Below are 27,951 nucleotides of genomic sequence, written 5' to 3'. Positions count from 1 at the left end.
CATCATGTGCCCCGCCCCCCTGCACCTCACCCGGGGGAACTGCGTTCCCCCGCGATCCCCCCCGAAATGACCTCTGACATTGATGAGAACACAAAGACAGTGACGTGGAGTCAACTCATGCTGCTACTTACTTAGATCCCATCTACAGAACACCAACATTTCACATGTGTTCCAACAGACGGATTCCTTCTTTAATCTACTGCGTTCCCCCGCGATCCCCCCCGAAATGACCTCTGACATTGATGAGAACACAAAGACAGTGACGTGGAGTCAACTCATGCTGCTACTTACTTAGATCCCATCTACAGAACACCAACATTTCACATGTGTTCCAACAGACGGATTCCTTCTTTAATCTGACACAGTACATAGCAGGGAAAGTGTTTGGCGTTCCATGTACATAAGCCCCAACATGTATAATAGTTGTCCCAGCACCGCTCCCCAAATAAAGACTCAGGAAGACCACACTAAGGTTTTAAAGAGTTTTTTTAATAGTAATGGGCTGAGTTTAGGCTTATCAGCCCAAGGGTTTTAGGCTCCCACCCCCACCACCTATTCCGCCACTTTCCCCTGCTCTTGAAAGAGGAAGTAAACAGGGGCGGGGGAGAGATGATACAGACAGACACAGCAATGTCATTTCCATCAGAGCCAGTTTGGTGTAGTGGTTAAGTGTGTGGACTCTAATCTGGGAGAACCAGGTTTGATTCCCCACTCCTCCACTTGCACCTGCTGATGTGACCTTGGGTCAGTCACAAGCTCTGGCACAGCTGTCCTTGAAAAAGAGCAGTTTGTGTCAGAGTTCTCTCAGCCCCACCCACCTCACAGGGTGTCTGTTGTGGGGAGGGGGAAGGGAAAGGAGTTTGTAAGCCGCTCTGAGACTCCAAGTGAAGGGCGGGGTATAAATCCAATCTCCTCCTCCTCCTCCTCCTCCTCCTTCTTCTTCGTGTTTGTAACAGTCTAGGAATGTCCACTAACTTTATGGTCCTTGCCACAGAGGAAATTCCTATAGCAGCATGTGCAGGGGTCTATGTGTATGACGTCCCTCCTCGGTAATCACCCAGAAGGGATGTCACTCCATCCGCAAAGTTTCCCCTCCCCATGCTCCGTCCCCGCTCCCCAAAGTGAGAAGCCCCTTCTATGGTCTCCCCTTTGGCCTGCCCCCTAGGCGAGGCTATTAGATGCCCAACCAATGAACTCCAATGCCTCATTTGTGATTTAGAAGGGCCAGGGGCACCAGCATCCATGGCCTCAGTGGACATTAATTTATTATAAACACCTATGTTACATAGTTCTTATTTGTATGCATATGATATTTTGCATGCATAGAAAAATCAGCACAGTGTGTGAAAGGACCCTTAGTTCTCTGCCCTGTGAGAACAACAAGAGCACATGCTCTAAAGCAGGGGTGTAGAAATGTGGCCCGGGGGCCGGATTAGGCCCCCGGAGGGCTCCTATCAGGCGCGCAGTAGAACTGGCTATCTTCTGCTTCTTCTTCCAGTTCTCCTGCTGCTGCGTTATTGTAGGTTTGCAGCTTACAGATACACATCTGAACAGCATACTCAAGATTGCAAAAACACAGAAAACCCCTTTGTGCTTGTGTACTTTATAAAGTTTGTATCTCCACTACCTGGCATTACATTTTATGACACACATGGCCCAGCCCAACAAGGTCTCATTTATGTCAGATCTGGCCCTCATAACAAACGAGTTCGACACCCCTGCTCTGAAGGCAGTTGCATCGGAAGCTGCTGAAATGCTTCCTAGCTGGCAGCGTCTCACCTTTAATTACCTGTAAACCTTTGCTGCTGTAGATACTAGTGACCCATCCAGCATCCAGGCTGCTGCAGCCAAAGTCACAGAACACCTGCAAGGAGCTGGGCTGAATCTCCTCCTCAACAATGCTGGGATTCTAAGGCTAAGCACTCTGGAATCGGAGACGGCAGAGGACATGGCCGAGGTGTACAAAACCAATGTGATCGGGCCCATGACAGTGACCCAGGTAAGGATGTGTAAGAGGAACAGATAGGGAACTATTGGGAACCCATCACCAGTATTCTGTAACAAGATTATTAGAGATTGCTGTTAGGAGATGACAGACACAAAAGGATGAAAGGTAAAGGTAAAGGTTCCCTTGCTTGAAAGCCAGTCGAATCCGACTCCTAGCAGTTCGAAAGCAAGAAATTGCAAATAGATAAATAGGTACCACTTCGGTGGGAAGGTAACAGCATTCCGTGCGCCTTGGTGTTTAGTCATGCCAGCCACATGACCACGGAAACGTCTTCGGACAGCGCTGGCTCTTCGGCTTTGAAACGGAGATGAGCACCGCAACCCTAGAATCGGATTCGACTGGCTTTCGAGCACGGGAACCTTTACCTTTTATGTCACAAGAAAGCTATGGCAACAGAAAGCATCTAGCTTTTACTGCAACATATAATCATATTTGGCAAAGAACATATGCACATATATGGAATTAGCACAACAGGAAAATGAGGAGGGAGAGGGGTGCGATTTAATTAAAACAAACAAAGGCAGGATAACCTGAGAAAGGGGGTACGAGTTAGATTGTAAGTCTGGGAGTCACTTAGGTGACAGACAGGGACTTTTCGTGATCGTGATCGGGAATTAAGGCTTGCATATGTTAACGATGCTATTGTATAAAAACTGTATGTAACCACAGAATCTTTGAACTCCTTACCTGGGTCTTTTGACTCAGGTTGAGCTTCCTATTGCGCAACAGACAGTAAAAGACAGTAAAATCTCCACTCTTGACTTAGCCTGATTTCTTTGTGGGGCACAGCTTTTGTACCCAACCAATGTCCTGGTGTCTCTTCCCCTCATCGTTCCCACTACCAATAGTGAAGAGACACTGAACTAGTGACAACACAGTCTTAAGCAGTTACACCTTCTAAACCCATTGAAGCCAATGGGTTTAGAAGGGTTAACTCTGTTTAGAATTACATTGTTTGTATGCAAGTGAACAGAATGTACCTTGATAAGCTACATCATTACACAGTGGAGGTCACGCCTAGGGTTGCCACTTAATGGTAATGGCTAGGGACCTCCCAATGATGTCCCAAGGGAAATATATATATGTGGCAAGATTTTTGGATTAATTAACACATGCATGTTCACAATGTGACAGATGGAAAGTAAGTCATTATGATGACTCATGAGTTTTTGTGTGAATGCACCCTCACAGATATAAGACCACAGATGGACAATGCAGTATCACGGCAAACACAGATTATGGACAGACCAAAGGAAGCATTTTATAGAACACCTAACTAACTTATGGAATTTACAGTGCAGCCCTAAGCACAGTTACACCTTTCTAAGTCCATTGAAGTCAGTAGGCTCAGAAGGGCATACCCAGAGGTCATTTCGGGGGGGATTGCGGGGGATCGCAGTCCCCCCGGGTGAGGTACGGGGGGCGGGGCACAAGACGAAGCCTCGCCCCCTGCATCCGGCTGCCCCACTTCTGGCCCTCATTCAGCCAGGAGGAGGCAGGAGAAGAGGGAGGGTAAGTTGCTTCCTCCCTGCCTCTCCCCACCCCTGCCTGCCTGGGGCCAGGGAGGGCCTTCGCAGGGCTTCCTTGCACTCCCGCCGGCCTTGCAGGTCCACCGCCGGGCCCCTCATGGGGCTTGGCAGTGGAGTTGCAAGGCCACCACTGGCGGCCGGGACCGTTGGGGGTGGGGTGTGTGGCCTTATGACACACTTCCAGTGATGTCAGGGGGTGTGGCATATGCTAATGAGTTAGGGTTAGCATTAGCATGAGTTCCCCTAGCTCTTTATCTACGAAACGACCCCTGGGCATACCTCTGGTTAGGATTGCACAGGATGCGGCTGAAGGACGGTTGGGTGGATCCGGCCCCTATCCTACCACTCCACGGACAAAACATTAAAACATTTATACCCTACCTTTCCTTTCGACTCAGGTTTGAAGACTTCCTCCAAGATAGTATCAGAGGGTAACTGTAGTAGAACAGCTAGATTCGTCTCCAGTTGCAGCTTAGAGACCCGACAAAATGCTCATGGTCAGGGGTCATTTCATAGAAAAAGAGGTGCAGGAGCTCATTAGCATAACTCATTAGCATAACTTATTTGCATATGCCACACCCGCTGACATCACCGGAAGTGTGTCAGAAGGCAACACCCACCACTCAGGCTCCACTGGACTGTTTTGGATTGCTAGCTATTGGGGAGGTGGGGGAACATACAGATCTGCCCTCACAGAGGAGGGAGAGCTTGTACCTGAAGGCGGGCTGGGGGGGGCCTCTGCAACTTACCTGGCTGCTTCTTGCTCCTCATGGCCCAACTGAGGGCAGCTGGGAGCAGGGGGCGGGGCTTGTTGCATGTGCCCGCCCCCTTGGCTCCTTACTGCCAGAGCTCTGCTCCTGTGCGCTCCCGCAGGAAATGACCCCTGTTCATGGTATCTGAGGAAGGGAGCTTCTGACTCTCAAAAGCTTATACCCTGAAATCTTGTTGGTTTCTAAGGTGCTACTGGACTTGAATCCAGGTGTCCTGCAAATGAAGTGGACCTTCTCTGGGAGAAAGAGCCACTTAAGTTGGAGGGAGGCTGTTTTGGCTGGAGAAGGAAGATGCTTGGATGAGCCCCAGTACTTCTCAGTGGTTGGATGCTGCCTATTTTCCCAGGCAAGGTTCAGTTGTAGTGTTAACAGCGGCATAACTGAACAGAAATTCAACTGGTGCACCATCCCTGATTGGGCTGGGGAAAAGATGAAGGGGGGAATAATACCCATTGAACCAGGATCATAAAATACTAGCGTCTTGATAATAAGGTCATGAGAGCACATGGCTGTCCAGAGGGTGAGTAACTGGTAGGGATTCCACACTGACGAATCGCTATCCGGACCTACCTGCAGACTCTTGTGTTGCTTTCCTTGATTCTTCCCTCTCCTTCTCCAGGCTTTCCTGCCCTTGCTGAGGAAGGCGTCTCAGGAAAGCCTCCAGAAAGGGATGAGCTGCAGCAAAGCCGCCATTGTCAACGTGTCCAGTGTTCTTGGATCCATCAACAAGCTTCATGCGTGGGATCATGGACACGTCATTAATTACCGTTGCAGCAAGGTAGGGAAATGCACGCTCTGCAAAAGCGGAAGTGCTTGCTCAGTCACTAAAATTAAGAATCAAACTGAATGTATCATTCATCTCCTTGCTTCCAGCATGTCATAGGGAGAGGCTCTCCTGACTGTCCCATCAACCAGAGAAGCTCATCTGGTGGATACATGAGAGAGGGCCTTTTCAGTGGCAGCCCTGTGATTATGGAAGAACCTCCCCAGGGAGGCGCACCCAGGGGTCATTTCGTAGAAAAAGAGGCGCAGGAGCTCATTAGCATAACTCATTTGCATATGCCACACCCCCTGACATCACCGGAAGTGTGTCCGAAGGCAACAGCCACTACTCAGGCTCCACTGGACTGTTTTGGATTGCTAGCTATTGGGGGGGAGGACGTGCAGATCTGATCTCGCAGAGGAGGGAGAGCTTGTACCTGAATAAAACTTGGTCTTAAAGGTGCCACTGGACTGTTTTAGACCAGGGGGCGGGGTGGGGGAGCTCTGCAACTTACCTGGCTGCTTCTTGCTCTGACTGAGGGCTGCTGGGAGCAGGGGGTGGGGCTTGTTGCATGTGCTCGCCTCCTGGGCTCTTTACTGCCGGAGCTCCACTCCTGTGCGCTCCTGCAGGAAATGACCCCTGCACCTGACCCCCTCCCTTTCTCTCTCTCTCTTTTGTGTGTGCATTTTTTTGTGTGTGAGTGTGCGTACCTGTGCCTGGAAGTCTTGGTGACCTCTGGCAACTCCTGCTGGGGCATGGAGGACGTTCAGAGAAGTGGCTTGATAGCCTGCCTCTGCCTCCCGACCTTGGTATTCTTTGGAGGTCTCCCATCCAAATACTTGCCAGCAACCCTGCTTAGCTTCCGAGATCTGACAAGTTCGGGCTTGCCTGAGCTAGCCAGGTCAGGGTGCCCCCCTCACTTTCGATCTTTAGGAGGCACTTGACGATGTTTTTATTTAGGACTGCACTTGGTTAGGTTTACTAGCCGTCCTGAATTGTATTTTAAAATTTTTAATTTTCATATTTTTATGCCTTTTACCTATGTTGTATGCTGCCCTCAGCTCTGTAAGGAAGGAAGGTGGCTAATAAATGTTTTAAACAAACAAACAAATAAAATGTCTCCCTTCCTAGGCTGCTCTGAACATGCTCACCCGGTGCCAGTCCCTGGGATTTGCAGAAGATGAGATCCTGTGCGTTGCATTGTATCCCGGATGGGTGCAGACGGACATGGGAAATGCAGCAGTAGGTGTTTCATGGTGCAACTTCATTCCTACACGGAGCCCATCCAAACTGATTTGCTGAGTTTGGGCTCATAGTCCAGGAAGACCCAGACTGGACAGTATTATACTATCGTTGTGTAATGATGCCAAGCTGAACACAGCAGCATGCCTGCGTGACCAGGACTGGAGGCAAATGCTAAGGGCAGCGTGAGCCATCTCTATATTCATCCTGGTGGGCTCCATCAATCTCACATAGGGGAAACAACAACAGGGAGGTTAACAGGGAAACTTTGGCCTTTGGGGGCTGGTAAATAATACCTAGATTCAAAGGTTTAGTCTCTAAGTAGGCTCTGGTGTGGCTTGTTCATCAGTAGACAGACATCATAACGGGTGCTCCTTTGCTAGGGCTGTCCTAGCGGAGTCAGTTTGTATCAGATTCCCCACCTTTGCCCCCCCCCCCATCCCCTGCTTCAGAATGAAGTTCCTAACATGAAACTTGCTATGCATATCTGATTGTGTGCTTGTCCCAAGGAGGCATCTCCATCCATCCTAGCTAGTTAGACTAGACTAGACATGGTGTACCACCATGAAGCCAGGCCCTGTGTAGCCAAGTCTTTCTCTCCTGGATGGAAAGCCTGGCCCAGAGAAGAAACCCCCCCCCTTCCTTTTCCAGGCCAGTCCGCACCCGTTTATCTTTCCCCTTTAAGGGGGATGAACATTGTGGCAGTGGGAGATGGCCAAGGGGAGAGAACATTCTTGCAAGGTCATCCCTCCATCTTTCTTTCATCCTCCACCCCCCAGTGCATGCTGGGAATTATTATTCTGAGAACATCTGACTTTAATGATCAGGCATGCCCAGAACTCTTAAGGTTGCCTTAAGGTTGCCAGCTTGGGAAATTCCTGGAGATTTGTGGGCTGTATGGTCTTTGCTGTGTGCAGGGGCCGTGGCTCAGTGGCACAGCATCTGCTTGGCAGGCAAAAGGTCCCAGGTTCAGCCCATGGTATCTTCAGTGAAAAGGACCAGGCAATAGATGATGTGAAAGAGCTCAGCCTGAGACCCTGGAGAACCAACTGTGATGGACCTGTGGTCTGATTCTGTATAAGGCAGCTTCATGTGTCTCATGTGAGATCGGTCGTAAGTTGCAACTCCAGGAGAAGTCCAGATCCCATGCTGAAGCTGGTAACCGTAAATTATCTACTCAGAATGTACCACACACCATCTTTTTCCCCGCCACCCCCTCAGTTATCTTAGTGCTTTTCTTTTCCCAGAACACCTGATCATCCACTACAATTCCCATGATGCATCGGGGGAAAGGAAGTGAAGGAATAAAGAAGGAGGCAAGCACAGCGATGGGAACATGCCCACCTCTTGCTACAGCCTGCATGGGGGGGTCGCTAGTTAGAGTTGCCAACCTCCAGGTGGCACCTGAAGATCTCCCACTATTACAACTGATGACCAAGATCAGTTCCCTGGAGAAAATGGCTGCTTTGGAGGGTGGACAGTATGGCATTGTACCCAGCTGAGGAACCTCCCCTGCCCAAAGCACACCCTCCCCAGGCTCCACCCCCCCCAAATCTCCAGATATTTCCAAACCCTGGGCTGACTATCCTATGCTAGTGCCTCGGATTTCACCCCCAGATCTGGCCATGACAAGGAGATTCCATCCACGGTATTGTGGATAATAGCCATTTGTAGTTCTAAGTGTCGTGAATTTGTCTAACCTTTTTTGGGGGGGAAACAAGTAAGCTAGCGGGCATCAGCATACCTTGTGGCAGTGAGTTCCACAAGTTCCTTTGCTGAAAGAAATGGTTCTTTCTCATATATTTTAACTATTTGGCCCCAGTGGCACAGATCATATGTTACTTCCAAACAGGTTGAGATGAACGTCCAGTGGAATGGCGTTCTATAAAAGGGGGCAGCATTTGAGAATGCTCTTCTGTTTTATTGGGTATCTGAACGTGAGACACGAATGCCACAGTTTACAGAGTCAGTCGGTCATTCAGTGCCAAATCCTTGTGTGACCCATTGATTCTCTTTTCAAAGGGACAACCCCCACTGACAGTGGACACAAGCGTGCGAGGAATCCTTAACACCCTCGGCCGTCTCACTGAGAAAGACAATGGCACTTTTGTGAACTGGGAGGGGGCATCCTTGCCTTGGTGAGGCCCCAGCCCCTGCATACTTGGAGAAGAAACATCTCATGCTCAAGGAGGGAAGTGACGGTGTGATTTCCTGTGACTTCATCTGCAATAACTTTACCATTAACTTGCTGAAAAGCCTAATCTCTCTTTTCCTTACACACCAAGGCTGCACCGTTTTATTTAGTGTATATGCATTTATCCTATACAAATAATAATAATACCACTTTTATTTAAGTGTACATACATTTGTCCCACCCAAGTACTAGCCAAGGCTGACCCTACTTAGCTTCCAAGAGAAGAGAAAGCAGATTAAAAGCCTTTTCCCTGATGAAGAAACTGGCTCTCCGGCTCCTCACCCACTGCTGAAGTGATGTTTATAGCTCGACGTAAAATTGATTAGAGGAAACCACTTACAGTGTACGGCTTCGGTCAAAGATTAATTCTCACCTTCTAATTGTACAGAGCAAACCTTGTTCAGCTTGTTGGAAGAGAAGACTGCAACAGAGTCAAAGAGATAGATGGGCAGGACACTGACCACCCTTCCTTTGGTACTCTCTGATACTATCCCTTTGAAGTGTAGATTGCTATTCTCAGGGAACTTTCTTCCTTCTGGCTTTGACACTTTCTCTCCACACTACTCTGCCCTTTTCCTTCTTGGCAGACATCCTAGTTAGTTAAGACTAGATTAGGAACCTGTCTCTATGCTATCCTATCTAGAAATGGAGTTCCTATAAGAAGAAGAAGAGGAGGAGGAGGAGGAGGAGGAAGAGGAAGAGGAAGAGGAAGAGGAGGAGGAGGAGGAGGAGGAAGAGGAGGAGGAAGAGGAGGAGTGAAGTGATGTTTATAGCTCGACGTAAAATTGATTAGAGGAAACCACTTACAGTGTACGGCTTCGGTCAAAGATTAATTCTCACCTTCTAATTGTACAGAGCAAACCTTGTTCAGCTTGTTGGAAGAGAAGACTGCAACAGAGTCAGAGAGATAGATGGGCAGGACACTGACCACCCTTCCTTTGGTACTCTCTGATGCTATCCCTTTGAAGTGTAGATCGCTATTCTCAGGGAACTTTCTTCCTTCTGGCTTTGACAGTTTCTCTCCACACTACCCTTTTCCTTCTTGGCAGACATGAGAGTAGGACATGCATCTTGCATCTCCATCCATCCTAGTTAGTTAGACTAGATTAGGAACCTGTCTCTATGCTATCCTATCTAGAAATGGAGTTCCTATAATAAAAAACTCTCACTAGTTTGAAAAGATAAAAGAGGCTCTGTGTTGTTTTCTTGCAAGCACACACTGACCAGATGGGCTTCGCTGCATTGTAAGCCTTTAGTGCACTCTGCTACCCTACTATAATTCTCAACACAGCTCAGATCTCCAGCAGGCTGGCTCTGGAAGGAAGGCATAAGAAGTGGCTACTAGCCATGGTGACTAAAGGGAACCTCCACATACAGAGGCAGTAAACTTCTGAATACCAGAGGCAGGAGGCAACTTCATGGGAAGGCCTCTATGCCCTCTCATTGGTCCTCCATAGTAACTGACTGACCACTGTGTGAGACAGGATCCTGGACTAGGTGGATTAGTGTTCTGATCCAGCAGGGCTCTTCTTAATTTGTTTGAGATATGAGGATTAAGTCAATTAGCAGTTCCCATTTTCTTATTCAGAACAAGGTTACATAAGCAAACCTGGCTACTGTGCACTCCTATGCTTGGGGATGGATTGTGGTTCCATGGCAGAGGTCTCAGGTTCGTTTCCCGACATGATTCCATTCCCTTCATGCACAAGCATTTTCACTGGAGTCAAGACACATGCATTCCTTATTCAGAGACTTAAGCACAATCCTAAACAAAGTTAGACCCTTCTAAATCCACAGAAGCCAGTTGGCTCAGAATGGATTGCACTGATACTGTCCAGCAGCTCCAGAAAATGACGCCATCAGCAACCCACACTAACAAAAATGTTAGCAAAGCCTCTCCAAAAGCCAAGGATAAAAGCGGAACACCGGAAAATAAATCGAAGAGGGCAACTGGAATGCATTCCCTCCCAGGACTTGTCTAAATTTAGGAAGTGGGTTAGTAATTCAAGCTGGGCCAAACTTGCCAGCAGCTTTTGGGACACAGACCAACCCCCTTCTGTTAGGAACCCAGTTTAATGCTTACTTAACATACTCTCCTGCCCCCAGCCTGGCATATCTCCCCCGCAGAAGAGAAGTTTAACTCTTCAGTTACCAAAGTTACAGTGCAATCCTAAACAGAATTACACCCTTCCAAGCCCATGGATCTCAATGGATTTACAAAGGTGTAACTTATTTTCAGACTGTACTGTTAGGGTCCAAGACCATGAAGAGGTTCGTATGTGATAGCCAATACTTTAAATTGAGCCCGGTAACTGATGGGCAGCCTGTGGAGTGACTGCAGAATGGGAGTAATATGCATGCTCCATCTAGCTCCTGATAATAGCTGAGTTGTGGCATTTTACATCAGGGGTGTCAAACATGTGGCCTGGGGGCCGGATCAGGCCCCGGAGGGCTTCTACCAGGCCCACAGTGGAACTGGCTGTCTTCTGCTTCTTCTAGTTCTGCTGCTGCTGCATCATTGTAGGTCTGCAGCTTACAGATACACACCTGAACAGCATACTCAGGATTGCAACAGCACAGGCATTTTGATGCAATAATTCAGAGCAAGAAGTGTCATTTATTGGACACTGTTAAATAAACAAAATATTGCAAGCGTGCTTAAGCATGTTTTTATTTTAAGTTAAAAAAGCCCTTTGTGTTTGTGTCCTTTATAAAGTTTATATATCTCCACTATCTGGCATTACATTTTATGACACACATGACGAAGAAGAAGAAGGAGGAGGAGGAGGAGGAGGAGGATTGGTTTTATACCCCACCCTTCACTACCCAAGGGAGTCTCAGAGCGGCTTATGAACTCCTTTCCCTTGCCCTCCCCACAACAGACACCCTGTGAGGTAGGTGGGGCTGAGAGAGCTCTGACAGAAACTGCTCTTTTTCAAGAACAGCTGTGCCAGAACTATGGCTTGCCCAAGGTCATCCAGCAGGTGCAAGTGGAGCAGTGGAGAATCAAACCCGGTTCTTCCAGATTAGAGTCTGCACATTTAACCACTACACCAAACTGGCTCTCACCAAACAAGGTCTCATTTATGTCAGATCCGGCCCTCATAACAAATGAGTTCGACACCCCTGTTCTACACCAACTGGAGTTTCGGAACTGATTTGAAGGGAGATCAGTGTACAATGCACTACGGTATAGTCTAGTCTGGATGTCACTGTGGCATGGATCCAGGTGACCAGATCAGCCGTCTCAAGGTAAAGGGCTACTTTTTGAGCTACGATGAGTTGGAAGAAAGCCTTTTTTTGCAACTGCATTAACTTGTTTCTACAGCAATAATGCTGGGTCTAGTACAACCCCGAGTTGGCAAGGGTCAGCTGAATCCCATTGGGGATGGGGAGCATAATATCCTTCAAGACCTCTGCCTTCCCACCACCATTACTTCTGTCTTTCCAGGGTTTTGTTTCCATTTGTTCACTCTTAGCCATTGAAACACAGAATCCAGGCAGCAGTTTAAGACCTCTACCGCATCACCAGGAGACTTGGATAAGGGAAAGTATAGCTGTGTATTGTCTGCAGATTTATGACAGCCAACCACAAAACAACAAATTGGCCAAAGGGCTTTACAAAAAGACTGAAGAGGATAGAGGTATAGAATTGTACCCTCTGGACCCCCACAGGATAGATCTCACACTGATGATAACTTGTCTCCAGTTGCAAGTCTTTGGTTCTCATCCAAGAGGAAGGATTTGAAGCCATACAATGTACAGAACCTGATGCCTACTTCTGTCTCCTGGCATCTCAACAAGATGGCATGGTGATGGTCTACTCTGCTGTGTCAAAAGCAGCAGATAAATCCAGTAGGAGGCCTGATCCTTGTCTACATTTAGAGGGAGGTTATCAGCTAAATCCTGCCAACCTAGCAGTTCGAAAGCAAGAAATTGTAAGTAAATAAATAGGTACCACTTTGGCTGGAAGGTAATAGCGGAAGACAGAGTACTTCTGACACAGAGCACAGTGGCTGAAAGGGGAGTGGGCGGGGAAGAGGAGCACCCCCAGCCAATGGCACGCCAGTAGTCTTGACTGGCAGCCGACGGGCCAATGGCTGAGTGAGCACATGCAATCTCGCCACCCCATAGGACAGAAGCCACCACCATTCCGCAATTATATATAAGAGAGATATTAACGATTTGTTGATGTAGTCTTTACCTGATTTTAGAAGGTAGGATGAGCAAGCATCCAGGACATAAGCAGTGGCCTTCACAGATCCCAGGAGCTTGTCAACATCCCTCATGAAAACTGCATCAAAGTTTTCCATCAGCAGAACATGTGATGTATTGGGTAGTTCTTCTGTTGGACTCATCTTATAGTCAGCATTTAAATCAGAGCATATTCTTGATATTTTATCAGCAAACGTATCACAACACATCCAATTACCATGTGAGATTACACAAGGTAGCCATTGAAATTCATAAACATAAATTTCAACAGGAAAGAAAAGAGTTTAAAAATAAATAGGGCATGGTTTCCTGTCCTGAAAAACACAAAATGCTCTACATCTTACAACAGCACTACAGATAAGATTAGAATTTCAACAGCCAATTCATATGCAAAAGAACCTCCTCAGGAAAGCTCCTCCATTAGCATGTCACAGCGTGGGAAATTCCTACAAGATAATGACTCAGCCCTACCCCACCTTCCTGAGTAGATATAAATTACCTGCCTGCCATTTTCCTTCTCACCTTGACACAGAGAGTAAGGATACCAGTCACAGCTGCTGGCAAAACATCAGGAACAATGCCAAGACCACGGCCATACAGCCCGGAAAATCTACAAGTATCACAACTAATTGTCTGGTCCTGATAAAATGGTTTGTGTTTCTTGTGACTTTTTGGGGGTGGCTGATGTTGAGCAATAGCAACCAGGCAGGCCTATGTGAGTTATGCAAATTGCCTGGTATTGTTGCCAGGCTTGTCCCCAATTAGTTCTCCCTGTAAGGCCAAAACAACTCTGGAAAAGGCCCTGCCCCTTCCCCAGCCTTTTACTGCCAGAAACCAAGGCTTGAAGGCTGGCATATATTAGTTTCTAAAAGCAACAAGTGCTGCTTCTATCATTTTGGGGTTTCCTAAGCCACCTATTTTAGATTTTTCTGCAAATCTGGGGTTTTCCTTAGTTTTCTAGAAAGGTCTCTCTTCCCTGTTCATGTTCCCAGTCTCCAGATTTAAGTATCCACAGATAGGTTCATGTTGAGAATAAGATATACTGATGCTGGCATTGCGCAGCCACCATCATTTGCTACTGGGCTTGCCTCCGTAGGAAAAGCCAGTTTGAAACAATTGGATTGTGCTATTTCCCCATGATCTATGGATGCAGATGTAAAGAGTGAAAGTAGAGAAGGGTGCACATTATAAACACAGCACAAGCTGTTGTTGCATTAAGCAGCTGAAACCCCCCAGTTCTTCCACTTCCTTTTTTTCTTTGGGTAATGAGTTGGCAGCTGTGCTGAAATCTAGGAGGCTGATTCCCAGGAACCAAGCCAATGGCACGATTATGTGTTATCACAGCAGCCAAGTGACTTATGCAAACCTGGGAGGGGACTGTAGTTCGCCGGCTGATCTTTGGCTTTGCTAGTCAGACAACAGCAGACGACACAACACCACAATGCTAAATGTGCGCAGCGTCCTGGTGACGGGATCCAACCGGGGCATTGGCTTGGAGCTGGTCCGGCAACTGGTGGGGAAGAGCAAGGGGCCAGAATGGGTCTTTGCCACCTGCCGGGACCCAGAGGGACCACGTGCCCAGGTGAAAGTCGTGGTAGGATTGGGTGTATCTTGGATTGGGATAGGTGTGCAACAAGGGGACTGCTCTAGATGCAGAGGGCTGGAGCTGCAAGTTCTTTAGTGAGGTTTGTACACTTTCCCAGTCTCAGGGCATTTCTGTTTCTTTTCAATTTAAAGGCACTACCCCCTAGTGAAAAACCCATCCCTAAACACTCCGCCCTTTCAAATAAACCAGTCTTGATGTTGCATTTCAGGTCTCTGCCTCTGGTCTTTTTCAGGACTTGAAGAACTTGGCTGCCAAATATCGGGGTGTCAGAATCCTCCCCATGGGTAAGTGATGGGCCACTCAAATGCCCTCTTCATACAGATTCAAGGCTGTTCCCCAAGATCTCCGCATTGTAGTTTAAGTGCACACTTGTTCCCCATTTCTAGCACTCCATTAATGTGTGCTCTGCCCCAGTTGTACTTCTGCTGCAGTTCTTCAGTGCCAGAAACAGTGCATTCATTTTATTAGAAATCTTTGCTGTTAGATTGGTCCCATACTTTGTAATCTGCTTGCTGACTGACTGAATAGTTTGTTCAAGTATGTGTCTACAGTATTGTCCTTATCCATGTCCTTGTTAAGTTGCTCCAAGTACTGCAAGAGTTGGGGAGGCAGGATTTCCCTTTGCAGAAGCCACACTTCCTCAGCAGACTTTATTCACTGATGTGTTTAAGAACTCTCTCTTTAATAACAATTTCTACTAATCTACCCAGAACGGATGTTCAGTTTACTGGCATGTAATTTTCTGGATCCCCTCTGAAGCCCTTTCTAAAAACTGGGCTGGCTGACCTTTGGTATTTCCCAGTCATCCAGCACTAGGCCAATTTTAGCAACAAGGTAGCAGATGAACAATTTTAGATTTCAGTTCTTTAAGAACCTTTGGGTGTTTGCCATCTGTCCCTGCCGATTCATAAGATTTCAGTTTGCTCCAGAGTGAGAAGCCCCTTCTGTGGTGTGCCCATTGGCCTGCCCCACAGCCTAGGCAATTAGCTGCCCAGCCAATGAACTCCTGTGGCTCATTTTCGATTTAGACAAGACCAGGGCACCAGCATTCCTGGCCCCGCTTGAGGAGGAGGAGGAGGAGGAGGAGGAGATTGGATTTATACCCCGCCCTTCACTTGGAGTCTCAGAGTGGCTTACAAACTCCTTCCCCTCCCCCTCCCCACAACAGACACCCTGTGAGGTGGGTGGAGCTGAGAGAGCTCTGACACAAACTGCTCTTTTTCAAGGACAGCTATGCCAGAGCTTGTGACTGACCCAAGGTCACATCAGCAGGTGCAAGTGGAGGAGGGGGGAATCATACCCGGTTCTCCCAGATTAGAGTCCGCACACTTAACCACTACACCAAACTGGCATTAAAGAGTTTGCATTGGCAATTATGGGCTGATTATACACACACATGGGCTGCGGTGGCTCAGAGGTTAAGATGCTGAGCTGCAGACCAGAAAGTCTGTAGTTCGGCAGTTTGAGGCTCTAGTGCCATGTGACGGAGTGAGCTCCTGTCTCTGGCCCCAGCTCCTGCCAACCTAGCAGTTTGAAAGCACCGCTTTGGTGGGAAGGTAACAGCGTTCTGTGCGCCTCGGCATGTAGTCATGCCGGCCACATGACCACAGAGAAGTCTTCGGACAGTGCTGGCTCGTCGGCTTGGAAACGGAGATGAGCACTGCCCCTAGAGTCGGATTCGACTGGCTTTTGAGCAAGAGAAACCTTTACCTTTGTACACACATACGTTACCTGTTCCTTATTTGTATACATGAAATATTTTACATGCATGGAAAAATCAATGCACTGTGTGAAAGGACCCTTAGTTCTCTGCCCTGTGAGAACACATGCTCTAAAGAGCACATGCTCTAAAGGCAGTTGTGTGTGTGTTGGTCTGCTGAATTGCTTCCTAGCTAGTGGTGGCTCACCTTTAGTTACCTGAAAACCTTTGCTGCTGTAGATACTAGTGATCCATCCAGCATCCAGGCTGCTGCAACCAGAGTCACCGAACACCTGCAAGGAGCCGGGCTGAATCTCCTAATCAACAATGCTGCGATTCTAAGGCCAAGCACTCTCGAATCCGAGACGTCAGAAGTCATGGCTGAGGTGTACAAAACCAATGTGATCGGGCCCATGCTGGTGAGCCAGGTAAGGACATCCTGGGCTTTCTCCTCCTCATCATTCTGTAGAGCTGGGCTCTTCGCATTTGGAGGTTAACAGTGTGGCCCCATGTACAGTTATCCCCTTCTAAGTCCATTGAAGTCAGTAGGCTCAGGAGGGCGTAACTCTGCTTAGGATTGCACTGCATGTGGCTGAAGGATAGTGAGGTGGACCTTTCCTTTATCCTACCGCCCCTGTTGAGGAAAGTGTGTTTATTTATCTATTTGTTAATTTATTTGCACCTCCCCTTCCATCTTCCGCCTTCAGTTAAGCCCCATATTGGGACTACCCACATGCAGGCTGGCCACGGAATAGAAGTTTCTAGCTTCCTAAGGAAATGATGGGGCGCCCCTGCCCTCCAGAACTAGCACATTCCCCCCCCCCAAACCGTCATGTGCTCTGGAGCCCCTCTGCCTCAGTTACTTTCTTGCCACTGGTAGTATCAGAGGTTTGTGTTAGATACGAGACTCAAGGCAGCAGGTGAACAGTGATTCAACGAAGTCAGAAGAAATCAGAACGAGACAAAAACATAGAGCAACAGGCTCTCTTTTAAACAGTCCGGGCTTGGAAGGCCACGCCCACATGTCAGCTAACAACCATTTACAGATAAGGTCCAATCAGAGTGCTTCCCTCCTGAACCTTGCACAGCTCTGATTGGTCTATTTACAATCCTTGTTCAGATTCAAGCTTAACATAGTTTTTCCATACACAACAGTTTGGAAAAGCAGCGCTCCAGCCACTGTTCCAGTGAGAACATCGCCTGGCCTCCTTTTGGCGAGTAGCTTGCTAAAATCCCAGTGTGGAGCTGCACTGAAGATGGAAGATCAAAACCAGATGGAAACTGTAACTGTTGCTCACCAGTGTCTCCTGGCCCTGCTATGAGCTCTCTTCTCTGCTTTTACCATGTTTTTATGGTTATCCCACTGTTCCAGTGAGAACATCGCCTGGCCTCCTTTTGGCGAGTAGCTTGCTAAAATCCCAGTGTGGAGCTGCACTGAAGATGGAAGATCAAAACCAGATGGAAACTGTAACCGTTGCTCACCAGTGTCTCCTGTGCAGACACACATTCCTTCTCTCCTGGCCCTGCTATGAGCTCTCTTGTCTGCTTTTACCATGTTTTTATGGTTATCCTTTCTCAGAGTTCACAGTGGACAAGCAGGAACCGAGGGAGGGAGGCGCCACCGCTTCAGAGCACGTGACAGTTTGGGCAGGAAAAGCCTTTGCACCCCCTCGGTTCCTTGGGAAGCCAGAAACTTCCATTCCTGTGGTCAGCTCACGTGTGCTCAGTCCCTAGGTGTGTCTGCACAGAATACATCTTCTTGTAAATATCGGTTGTCTGCGGAGCATTACGTCAGTCTCTGTAATTATTTGGTGGAGGCTTTGTAAAATAAACTGTAAATAACTTTTACACAAGCCTTGAAGACTCCAGTCTTTATCGGATATCCTGGCATCCATGTTCGGTCTGCAGTGGGCTAGCACCGCACAATATTGACAGGGTTATGGGCCCAGTCTGCGGTTAGCTGAGCAGAGGACTATGCTCAGTCCCTAGGTGTGTCTGCACAGAAGGTGTCAATGAACAACAGGTACAGGTAAATGCAACCCTGTTTTCTTTTTTGGCTCAAGTTTGAAGTCTTCCTCCAGTCTAAGGAGACTTCCTCCAAATGCAGATCGTTTCAGAGGGAAGCCGTGTTGGTCCGCAGTACAACAGCCCCCTCCGAGTCCAGGAGGGGCTTAGAGACCAACAAGATGTTCAGGATAAAAGCTTTCGGAATCCATATACCTGGGCAGGGGTCATTTCATAGAAAAAGGCTCCTGTGCGCTCCTGCAGGAAATGACCCCTGTACCTGGGGTACCTGATGAAAGGAGCTTTGACTCTGAAACCTCGTTGGTCTCTAAGGTCCTCCTGGACTCGGATCCAGGTGTCCTCCAAATGAAGTGGATCTCCGCTTGGAAGAAGAGCCACTTAAGTCCTAGGATGGCTCCTTTGGAGGAGAAGGACTGCTTTGAAGGATGCTTGGATGCCTCCCAGTGTTTTTTTGACCGTTCGATACTGCCTGTTCTCCCAGGCAAAGGTTCTGTTGTGACGTTAACAGTGGCGTAAGAGAACAGAAATTCAACTGGTGCACCATCCTTGGTTGGGTTGGGGAGGTGATGAAGGGCGGAACTGTGCCCATTGAACCAGGATCATAAATAACCGCCAATGAAGTCAGGGCTCTTTTTGTAGCAGGAACTCCTTTGCATATTAGGCCACACCCCCTAATGTAGCCAATCCTCCAAGAGCTTACAGAGCTCTTCTTACAGGAGCTACTGTCAGCTCTTGGAGGATTGGCTACATTAGGGGTGTGTCGCTTAATATGCAAATAAGTACCTGCTACAAAAAGAGCCCTGATTACTGTCCGCCATCTTGATGATAAGGCTACGAGAGCACAGGGCCACCTAGAAGGTGAGTGATCGGTGAGTCTCCCACCCTGATGAAGAGCTATTTCAGCCTCCCTGTAGGCAGTTACGTTGTTATACTTGATTCTTCCCTCTCCTTCTCCAGGCATTCTGGCCCTTGCTGAGGAAGGCGTCCCAGGAAAGCTCCCAGAAAGGGATGAGCTGTAGCAAAGCCGCCATTGTCAACGTGTCCAGTGAAGGAGGCTCCATCGCTACTGTCTACAGATGGGATCTTGGGCATTTCATTAATTACCGCTGCAGCAAGGTAGAGAGACATGCGTAGTATGCAAAGGTGGAAGCCTTAGTGCAGTTTGTGTCCTTAGAATTAAGTACCGAACTCAATGCATGTCCTTGTTTCTCGCGTGTCTCCCACCTAGGCTGCTCTGAACATGCTCACCCGGTGCCAGTTCCTGGGATATGCAGAAGACGGGATCCTGTGTGTTGCATTACACCCTGGATGGGTGCAAACAGACATGGGAAGCTCAGCGGTAGGTGTTTCATGGTGCAGATTCATTCCTACACACAGGCCATCGAAACTGATTTGATGATTTTGAAATCATAGCCAAGGAAGACGGAGACTGGATAATATTGTTACAAGTGGGAACTCGCGAGGACTTGCGGGTGGCATCTCACTTTCCTCATCCCCACTATTTCCTCGTTCCCTTTCCTGAAAGCCTCATAGCCTTTCCCCTTTTCCTGCTCCCTTCGGTGCAAACAGACATGGGAAGCTCAGCGGTAGGTGTTTCATGGTGCAGATTCATTCCTACACACAGGCCATCGAAACTGATTTGATGATTTTGAAATCATAGCCAAGGAAGACGCAGAATGGATAATATCGTTACAAGTGGGAACTCACGAGGACTTGCGGGTGGCATCTCACTTTCCCCATCCCCACTATTTTCCTCGTTCCCTTTCCTGAAAGTCTCATAGCCTTTCCCCTTTTCCTGCTCCCTTCTCTCTTTCTTGGTCTGCCAACCTAGAGATCTCTTGGAATCCCAACGGATCTCCCATCTGCACAGATCAGTTGTCTTATGGTTGCCAGCAACAAGTTGGGAAATTCCTAACGATTTGGGGGTGGAGCCTTGGAAGGGCGAGGTCTGGGGAGGAAAGCAACCTCAGGTGGGTATATCCTGCTGCTGAGATTGTGTGGCTGGCTTCTGCTTCAGCCACTGCTCTGAGCCTGCTTTCCTGCTGCCGCTGACTTAAACAATTTCGGATCATGACTACAGAAGAAGACATCACTGGTTTGATTTGGGGCCACTTTTTAGAAACTTTTCTTATTTTGTTGTAGGTTGGAGCCAGTTTGGTGTAGTGGTTAAGTGCACGGACTCTAATCTGGGAGAACTGGGTTTGATTCCCCACTCCTCCACTTGGACCTGGCTGGATGTCCTTGGGCAAGCCGTAGTTCTGATAAGAGCTGTTCTTGAAAAAGAGCTGTTTCTGTCAGCCCCACCTACCTCACAGGGTGTCTGTTGTGGGGAGGGGAAGGGAATCGAGTTTGTAAGCCGCTCTGAGACCGGCTAGTGAAGGGCGGGGTATAAATCCAGTCTCCTCCTCCTCCTCATTTTCTTCTTCTCCAGCCATTCATCAACCTACCTGTTATTTGTCTCCCGTCTTCAGCTCTACATATTATTTATTTATTTCATTTATACCCCACCTTTCTCCACTGCGGGGACCAAAGCAGCTTACATTATTCTCTCCCGCTCCTTTTTATCTGTTCAACAACTCTGTGAGGAAGATTAGGCTGAAAGTAGGTGGCTGGTCCAAAATCACCCAGTGAGTTTCCACAGCAAGATGGGGATTCAAACCTGGGTCTTCCAGACCCTACTCTGAACCCCTAAGTGCTATACCACACCGGCTTTCATAGGGTGACTGCTGCTGAAGAGTAGCAAACAGCCAGGCCTAGTTGAGTCATGCGAGTCAGGTGGTATCAAGTCACGCAGAGTTGCTGCCAGACCTAGTGTTGCCAACCTCCCTGTGAGACCTGGAGATTGCCCAGAATTACAACTGAACTCCAGAGAACAGGGATCTGTTCTTCCTGGAGAAAATAGCTGCTTTGGAGGGTGGACTCTATGGCATTATATTCAGCTGAGGCCTCTCCCCTCCCCAAACCCTGATCTCCTCAGACAACCACCACAAAATCTCCAGGAATTTCCCCCAACCTGGAGTTGGCAACCCTAGTCTGGCCTGGCCTCAAGGTGTCCTTCCTCAAAGACCAAAAACAGATCTAGAAAGGACCCTGACCTCTCCCCCTGCCTTTTACTGACATAACCTATCTTGGAATGCTATGGTTGCCTAGCAACAGCCACTAGGCAATTCATTGCTTCAAGGTACAGGGTTTTTATCATTTTCAGGTTGTTGTTTTTTTTGTATTTTTTTGCAAACCTTGGGTCCCTTTCCAGATTTGTAGAAAAATCTGTCTTGCTCACAGCTCCATTCATCGGATTTTATTATCCAAAGATTTGGCTGACTTCACTATTAGTATATAGTCCACCTGATGGCACCTGTTATTTTGGCCACTGTGTGACACAAAGTGTTGGACTGGATAGGCCATTGGCCTGATCCAACATGACTGTCATGTAATTATGCCAAATTGAACTCAGCAGCATGTCTGTGTGGTCAGGATTGGAGGCAAGTGCTGAGAGCAGTAGAGAGCAAATTTGGTGTAGTGGTTAAAAGTGGCGGACTGTAATATGGAGAACCAGGTTCGATTCCCCACTTCCCCCCTTGAAGCTACACGGGCGACCTTAAGCAAGTCACAGCACTCTCAGATGAAACATAAGCATAGCTTGCCACCTAGTGGTGCCAAAAAAGAACTACAGCTTCAGCACTCAATCCCTTCCAGGATCTCCTGGCACAATGCCATGCAATAATTAAGCTAAGGGCAGCATGAGTTACCTTCACATGAATCCCGGGGGGGTTCCACCAATCTCACCTGGAGGTAACAAGAAGAGATAGGCCTAACAGGGAATCATTGACCCTCTAGGGCTGATAAAGAATGCCCAGAGTCAAAGGCTAAGTCTCTAAGTAGTCTTTGGTGTGGCAGATTCAGCAGCAGACAGGCATCATAACGGGGGCTTCTGTGCCAGGGCTTTTCTAGCAGAGTCAATTTGTATCAGAATCCCCACCCTGTGTTTCATTTCTAAATAATGTTCTTACAGCCCAACCTGGAGCATCCTCAATGACACATTCCCAGTTTTCACAGGCCAGCTCCTACGCTGCGACTGCTACAGGATCATTCTTCCCTAGAGTTAGCTATGGCATAATATACCATGTTCATTTAGAATGTGAGCTGGGAGACAATCCCATGATCCCTCTCATTATGATTTATGAATGAATTGGCTTATTAAGCATAAACACTTATGGACACAAAGCCGAAGATCGAAGAGGATGCATGCCTGTTATGTCAGCCCGCCCACCCTTGTCTGATGAAGAGGCCTCCTAAGAGGCTGTATGTCCTCCATATGTCCTTCTCATGGTCTTGATCTAAACCAGGCCTGGGTGTGCCTGGGAGTTAGGGTTGCCAGCCTCCAGGTGGGGCCTGGAGGTCTCCCAGAATTACAATTGATCTCCTGATTGCAGAGATCAGTTCCCTGGAGAAGACGGCTGAGTTGGAAGGCAGACTCTATGGCGTCATACCTTGCGTGTGTCCCTTCCCAAACCCTGCCCTCCCAAGGCTCCACCCCCAGAACTCCAGGAATCCCCCTACCTGGAGCTAGAAACCCTAACCAGGATTTTCCCAACTCAGAGGTGGAAACCCTATGTTAGCTCCTAGGATTTCACCCCCAGATCTGGCCCTGACAAAGAGGTTCCATTTTTAGCTATTGCGGATAATAGCCATTCATAGGTCGAAGTGTCATGAATTCGTCTTAACTTTTTGAAATAAAATCCATCTAAGCTAGCGGGCATCAGCATACCTTGGGGCAGTGAGTTCCACAAGGTCCTTTGCTGGAAGAACTATGTGGCCCCAGTTACACAGATCATATGCTACATCCAAATGCGTTGCGGTGAACCTGCAGTGGAATGGAGTTCTATAAACAGAGGTCAGCATTTGCATTGCATTGGTTATCTTTTCCCATTTGCATTGGTTATCTGAACATGGGACACAGATGCTGCAGTTTACAGAGCTGGTCAGCCATCCAGTGCCCTTGTGTGACCTGCCGATTCTCTTTCCAAAGGGACAAGCCCCACTGACGGTGGATGCAAGCGTGGGAGCCGCCCTGAACACCCTCGGCCGTCTCACTGAGAAAGACAACGGCACGTTTGTGAACTGGGAGGGGGCAGCCGTGCCTTGGTGAGACCCCAACCTCCCTCCATTTGAAGAAGAAACATCTTTCATGCCAGGAGGATTCAGGATGCAAATGCATGACTTCCTGTGTCTTCATCTACAATAAATTCACCATAACTTACTGAAATTTACCATAAGTTTTCCTTCCATGCTGAGACTTGGGTGCAAACTAGCACCTTTTATTTTGTGTGCATGTGTTTCTCCCATCGAAGTAATAACCAGGGCCGACCCTACTTTGCTTCTGAGAGGAGGAGGAGAAGAAGAAGAAGAGGAGGAGGAGGTTGGTTTTATACCCTGCCCTTCACTACCCAAAGAAGTCCCAGAGTGGCTTACAATCTCCTTTCCCTTCCTCTCCCCACAACAGACACCCTGTGAGGTAGGTGGGGCTGAGAGAGCTCTTTCAAGGACTGCTCTTGAGAGAACAGCTCTGAGAGAACTCGTGACTGACCCAAGGTCACACCAGCAGCTGCGTGTGGAGGAGTGGGGAATCAAACCTGGTTCTCCCAGATTAAAATCCATGCCCCTAACCTCTACACCAAACTGGCTCTCAAAACAGATTAAAGGCCACTTTCCTGCTAAAGAAAGTGGTTGTATGGCTCCTTACCCACGTCTGAAGTGATGTTTACAGGTCAACGTAAAATGGATTGGAGGGAAACCACATCCAGTGTACAGCTTCTGTCAAAGTTTAACTCTCGCCTCCTAACTGTACAGAGCACACCCTGTGCAGCTCAGAGCTCCGGTAGGCTGACTCTGGAAAGAAGGCATAAGAAGTAGCTACTAGCCATAGTGACTAAAGAGAGCCTCCACATACAGAAGCATACCTCTGAATACCCATGCCAGAAGACAGCATCAGGGGAAGGCCTCAGCCTCTGTGCCCTCTTGTTGGTCCTCCATGGAAACTGGTTGGCCACTGTGTGAGGCAGGATGCTGAACTAGCTGGACCACTGGTCTGATCTGGCAAGGCTCCTCTCAACATCATTTGAGATACAAAGATGTAGTAGCACTTTGGTGTAGTGGTTAGGAGTGCAGACTCTAGTCTGGGAGAACTAGGTTTGATTCCACACTTCTCCACTTGCAGCTGCTGGTGTGACCTTGGGTCAGTCACAAGTTCTTTTAGAGGTGTTCTCTCAAGGGTAGTTCTCAAGAGCTCTCCAAGCCCTGCCTACCTCAGGAGGGTGGGAGGGGAAGGGAAAGGAGTTTGTCAGCCACTCTGAGACGCCTCCGGGTAGTGAAGGGCGGGGTATCAATCCAATCTCTTCTCTCCTTCTTCTTCTTTTTAGTGGTTCCCATTTCCTAATTCAGCACAGAGCATTAGCAAGCCTGGCTGCCACGCAGTCCTATACTTGGAGAAGGATCAGGGCTCCACGGCAAAACATCTGCTTTGCATGCTGCTGAACGTGCCGGGTTCACTCCTCCACATCCAGGGCTTTTTTTGTAGAAGAAGCCCAGCAGGAACTCATTAGCATAATAGGCCACACCCAACAGCAGAAACACATTAGCATATTAGGCCACACCCCGTGCCTTCCGTTGGCTTGCCTGGGTGCCCTGTGGCTGCGGGATTTGAAGGGAAGGGAAGGGAGGGCAAGCCAGCCCTTGGACAAGCCAGAGAGGGCACGGGGAGGCATTTAAATGCCTCCACAATCCTTCCAGGCCCCCCCCCTGGCCCGCCCACCTTGGAGTCACCGGGGGGGGGGCTGGAGCTGGAAGGATCGTGGAGGCATTTAAATGCCTCCCTGTGCCTTCTCTGGCTCTGGGGTTTTTTTCCGTTATCCAGGCCTTCCCTCTGTAGCCACGCATGCAGAGGTTTTGGCCATAGTGGGCGTGGCCAGCTCTGAAGCCAGCCGGAACTCTGTTCCTGTGCGTTCCTGCCCAAAAATAGCCCTGTATCATTCTGTTCTCTTCATGCACAAGCATTTGCACTAGAATCACAGAATCATGGAATGATAGAGTTGGAAGGGACCTCCGGGGGCACGCAGTCCAGCCCCCTGCACAATGCAGGAATCTTTTTGAAAAGTCAAGACACGTCCTTTCCTAAATCAGAGACTAAGTCCTAATCCTAAACAAAGTTGCAGCCTCCAGAAGCCACAGAAGTCAACTGGCTCAGTACAGTGTGACTCCGCTGAGGATTGCACTGATACTGTCTAGTGACTCCAGGGAAAGGCGCCATCGACAAATCACGCTAACAAAAATGTTTGCAAAGCCTCTCCAAAAGGCAAGGATAAAAGAGGCGTGTCAGAGGATAAGGTGAAAAGGGACAATCGGAACACATTCACTCCCAGAAGGGCTTGTCTAAATTTAGGAAAGTGGGTTGGTAATTCAAGCCGGACCAAACTTGCCAACAGCTTTTGGAACACCGACCAGCCGCAACCTTCTGTTATTTTTTTTTTTTTAATTTATGAATAGGGTTGCCATTCCCCCAATGGGGACTGGGCTTTACCCGCTTTCAGGGCCCCCCGATCTGCCGCCCTTGAGCTAGCCGGGGGGGGGGAACCCTACCCCCAAAGAGCCCCTTCTGCGCTAGTGTGCCCGGTGCAATGATGTCACCTGGATGTGATGTCATCATGCAGGGCACGTTGCAGCGGGGGCATTCTATTGTTTGAGGAAAAACCTCTGAGGTTACCATTTTCTCCAGGGAAACTGATCTCTCTCATCTGGAGATCAGCTGCAATTCCAGGAGATCTCCAGCCCTCCCCTGGAAGTTACACAACAAACAAAAACACCTTTGAGAATAACGAAAACAAGTAGGCAATATTTTCTGTAAAGTATTTTCTGTAGAGTATTTTGTTTTTGCAGGTTCCTGGCTCTTTAATTCTCTAGCCGGTGTTTTTAGTCAATGTTCCTTCTCACAGTTTAAACAGTATGAGTTTCAGTAGATCTCTAAGCATATTACTCTAGCGCCAGTGCTTGATGTGAGACTGACTTTGTTGGTGTTTGTTACTTTGCACTACATGTCTTCTGTTCGTATTCCATACTACTTGTTAATTATTATACATTATAGAACTCTCTGGATTTGTAAATGTTATGCTCCTGTATTCTCTTCTGAAGAAGCGTTTTGCGAAACGATTTCCAAGTTGATGTTATTGTTAAAGGAAGAAAGGAGGAAGGAACATTCATAACTTATTGATAAGAACTACACACACAAGCACTTTATTTTGACAAACAACTTTATCTCATGTTGACTGTTACGGCTTGCTTTGATATGGATTTGGACTTTTACATGCAATATGCACTTTGAATGTTGATCTTGTCTTTGAATGGTGAAATGTTGTGACTTTATTACAGTTTATGCATTTTTGCCTCTCCAAAAGGCAAGGATAAAAGAGGTGTGTCAGAAAATAAGGTGAAAAGGGACAATTGGAACACATTCACTCCAAGAAGGGCTTGTCTAAATTTGGAAAAGTGGGTTGGTAATTCAAGCCAGACAAAACTTGCCAATAGGTTTTGGAACACCGACCAGCCGCAACGTTCTGTTATTTATTTTTTAAAAAATGTATGAATAGGGTTGCCATTCCCCCAATGGGGACTGGGCTTTACCCGCTTTCAGGGGCCCCGATCTGCCGCCTCTGAGCTAGCGGATGGGGGGAACCCTACCCCCAAAGACCCCCTTCTGCGCTAGCGTGCCCGGTGCAATGAGGTCACCTGGATGTGATGTCATCATGCAGGGCAAGTTGCAGGGGGGACATTCTATTGTTTGAGAAAAAACTCTGAGGTTACCATTTTCTCCAGGGAAACTGATCTCTCTCATCTGGAGGTCAGCTGCAATTCCAGGAGATCTCCAGCCCTCACCTGGAAGTTACACAACAAACAAAAACACCTTTGAGAATAACGAAAACAAGTAGGCAATATTTTCTGTAAAGTATTTTCTGTAGAGTATTTTGTTTTTGCAGGTTCCTGGCTCTTTAATTCTCTAGCCGGTGTTTTTAGTCAATGTTCCTTCTCACAGTTTAAACAGTATGAGTTTCAGTAGATCTCTAAGCATATTACTCTAGCTCCAGGGCTTGATGTGAAACTGACTTTGTTGGTGTTTGTTACTTTGCACTACATGTCTTCTGTTCGTATTCCATACTACTTGTTAATTATTATACATTATAGAACTCTCTGGATTTGTAAATGTTATGCTCCTGTATTCTCTTCTGAAGAAGCGTTTTGCGAAACGATGTCCAAGTTGATGTTATTGTTAAAGGAAGAAAGGAGGAAGGGACATTCATATCTTATTGATAAGAATTACACACACAAGCACTTTAATTCGACAAACAACTTTATCTCATGTTGACTGTTATGGCTTGCTTTGATATGGATTTGGACTTTTACATGCAATATGCACTTTGAATGTTGATATTGTCTTTGAATGGTGAAATATTGTGACTTTATTACAGTTTATGCATTTTCATTCACACACACACTTATATTGCCTACTTGTTTTTGTTATTCTCCATGGTATTTGTGTTTGTTGTGCAATCTTCCATGGTTCTCTCTGGATACTCACCTGAAGGTTGGCAACATTAGTTCCCCTGGAGGAAATGACTGCTTTGGAGGGTGAAGTCTATGGCATTACATCTGTCTGAAGTCCCTCCCCTCCCCAATATCCACCATCCCCAGGCACCACCCCACGAATATCCAAGAATTCTGCAACCTGGAGTTGGCATCCCTATCTCATTCCCAACCAACAGCCAACCTACCTTTATCTGCCCCTCTGTATTCAGCTGTCTGTCTCCTTTCCCCCTGCTGTTTCTACTGAGAAAAACTATGGTCTTTCTCCAC

At 47.8% G+C, this 27,951-nt stretch overlaps 2 protein-coding genes across 3 annotated transcripts in view; both read left to right on the top strand.

Annotated features, from left to right (window-relative positions):
• The window catches only part of LOC107110638 (C-factor-like), a 13,817-nt gene extending 5,120 nt beyond the window's left edge, over positions 1-8,697 (top strand). For both annotated transcript variants that reach the window (XM_015411439.1, XM_015411440.1), the window contains 4 exons: positions 1,812-1,999; positions 4,927-5,085; positions 6,202-6,312; positions 8,335-8,697. In XM_015411439.1, coding sequence (XP_015266925.1) covers positions 1,812-1,999; positions 4,927-5,085; positions 6,202-6,312; positions 8,335-8,454 — 578 coding nt within the window. In that variant the 3' untranslated portion in view covers positions 8,455-8,697. The remainder of the gene's footprint in view (positions 1-1,811; positions 2,000-4,926; positions 5,086-6,201; positions 6,313-8,334) is intronic.
• Positions 8,698-14,109: 5,412 nt separating this feature from the next.
• On the top strand, positions 14,110-23,397 carry LOC107110636 (C-factor-like). The gene is made up of 6 exons (XM_015411436.1): positions 14,110-14,303; positions 14,560-14,611; positions 16,267-16,454; positions 19,009-19,167; positions 19,280-19,390; positions 23,081-23,397. Exons 1-6 carry the CDS (start codon positions 14,163-14,165, stop codon positions 23,198-23,200), a joined length of 771 nt encoding a protein of 256 aa, XP_015266922.1. The 5' UTR covers positions 14,110-14,162; the 3' UTR covers positions 23,201-23,397.
• The last annotated feature ends 4,554 nt before the right edge of the window (positions 23,398-27,951 follow it).

Source organism: Gekko japonicus, unplaced genomic scaffold (assembly GCF_001447785.1).
Source record: "Gekko japonicus isolate JY-2015 unplaced genomic scaffold, Gekko_japonicus_V1.1 scaffold3758, whole genome shotgun sequence".
In the NCBI taxonomy this organism is placed as follows: Eukaryota; Metazoa; Chordata; class Lepidosauria; order Squamata; family Gekkonidae; genus Gekko; species Gekko japonicus.
The sequence above is the reverse complement of the archived record's forward strand: the minus strand, read 5'-3'. Positions and strand labels throughout refer to the sequence as shown.

Coding starts and splice junctions, on each gene's coding strand:
- LOC107110636 (XM_015411436.1), top strand. CDS start 14,163: ATGCTAAATGTGCGCAGCGTCCTGGTGACGGGATCCAACCGGGGCATT. Junction 14,612..16,266: donor TGTCAGAATCCTCCCCATGG/GTAAGTGATGGG, acceptor TTGCTGCTGTAG/ATACTAGTGATCCATCCAGC. Junction 16,455..19,008: donor GGCCCATGCTGGTGAGCCAG/GTAAGGACATCC, acceptor CTCCTTCTCCAG/GCATTCTGGCCCTTGCTGAG.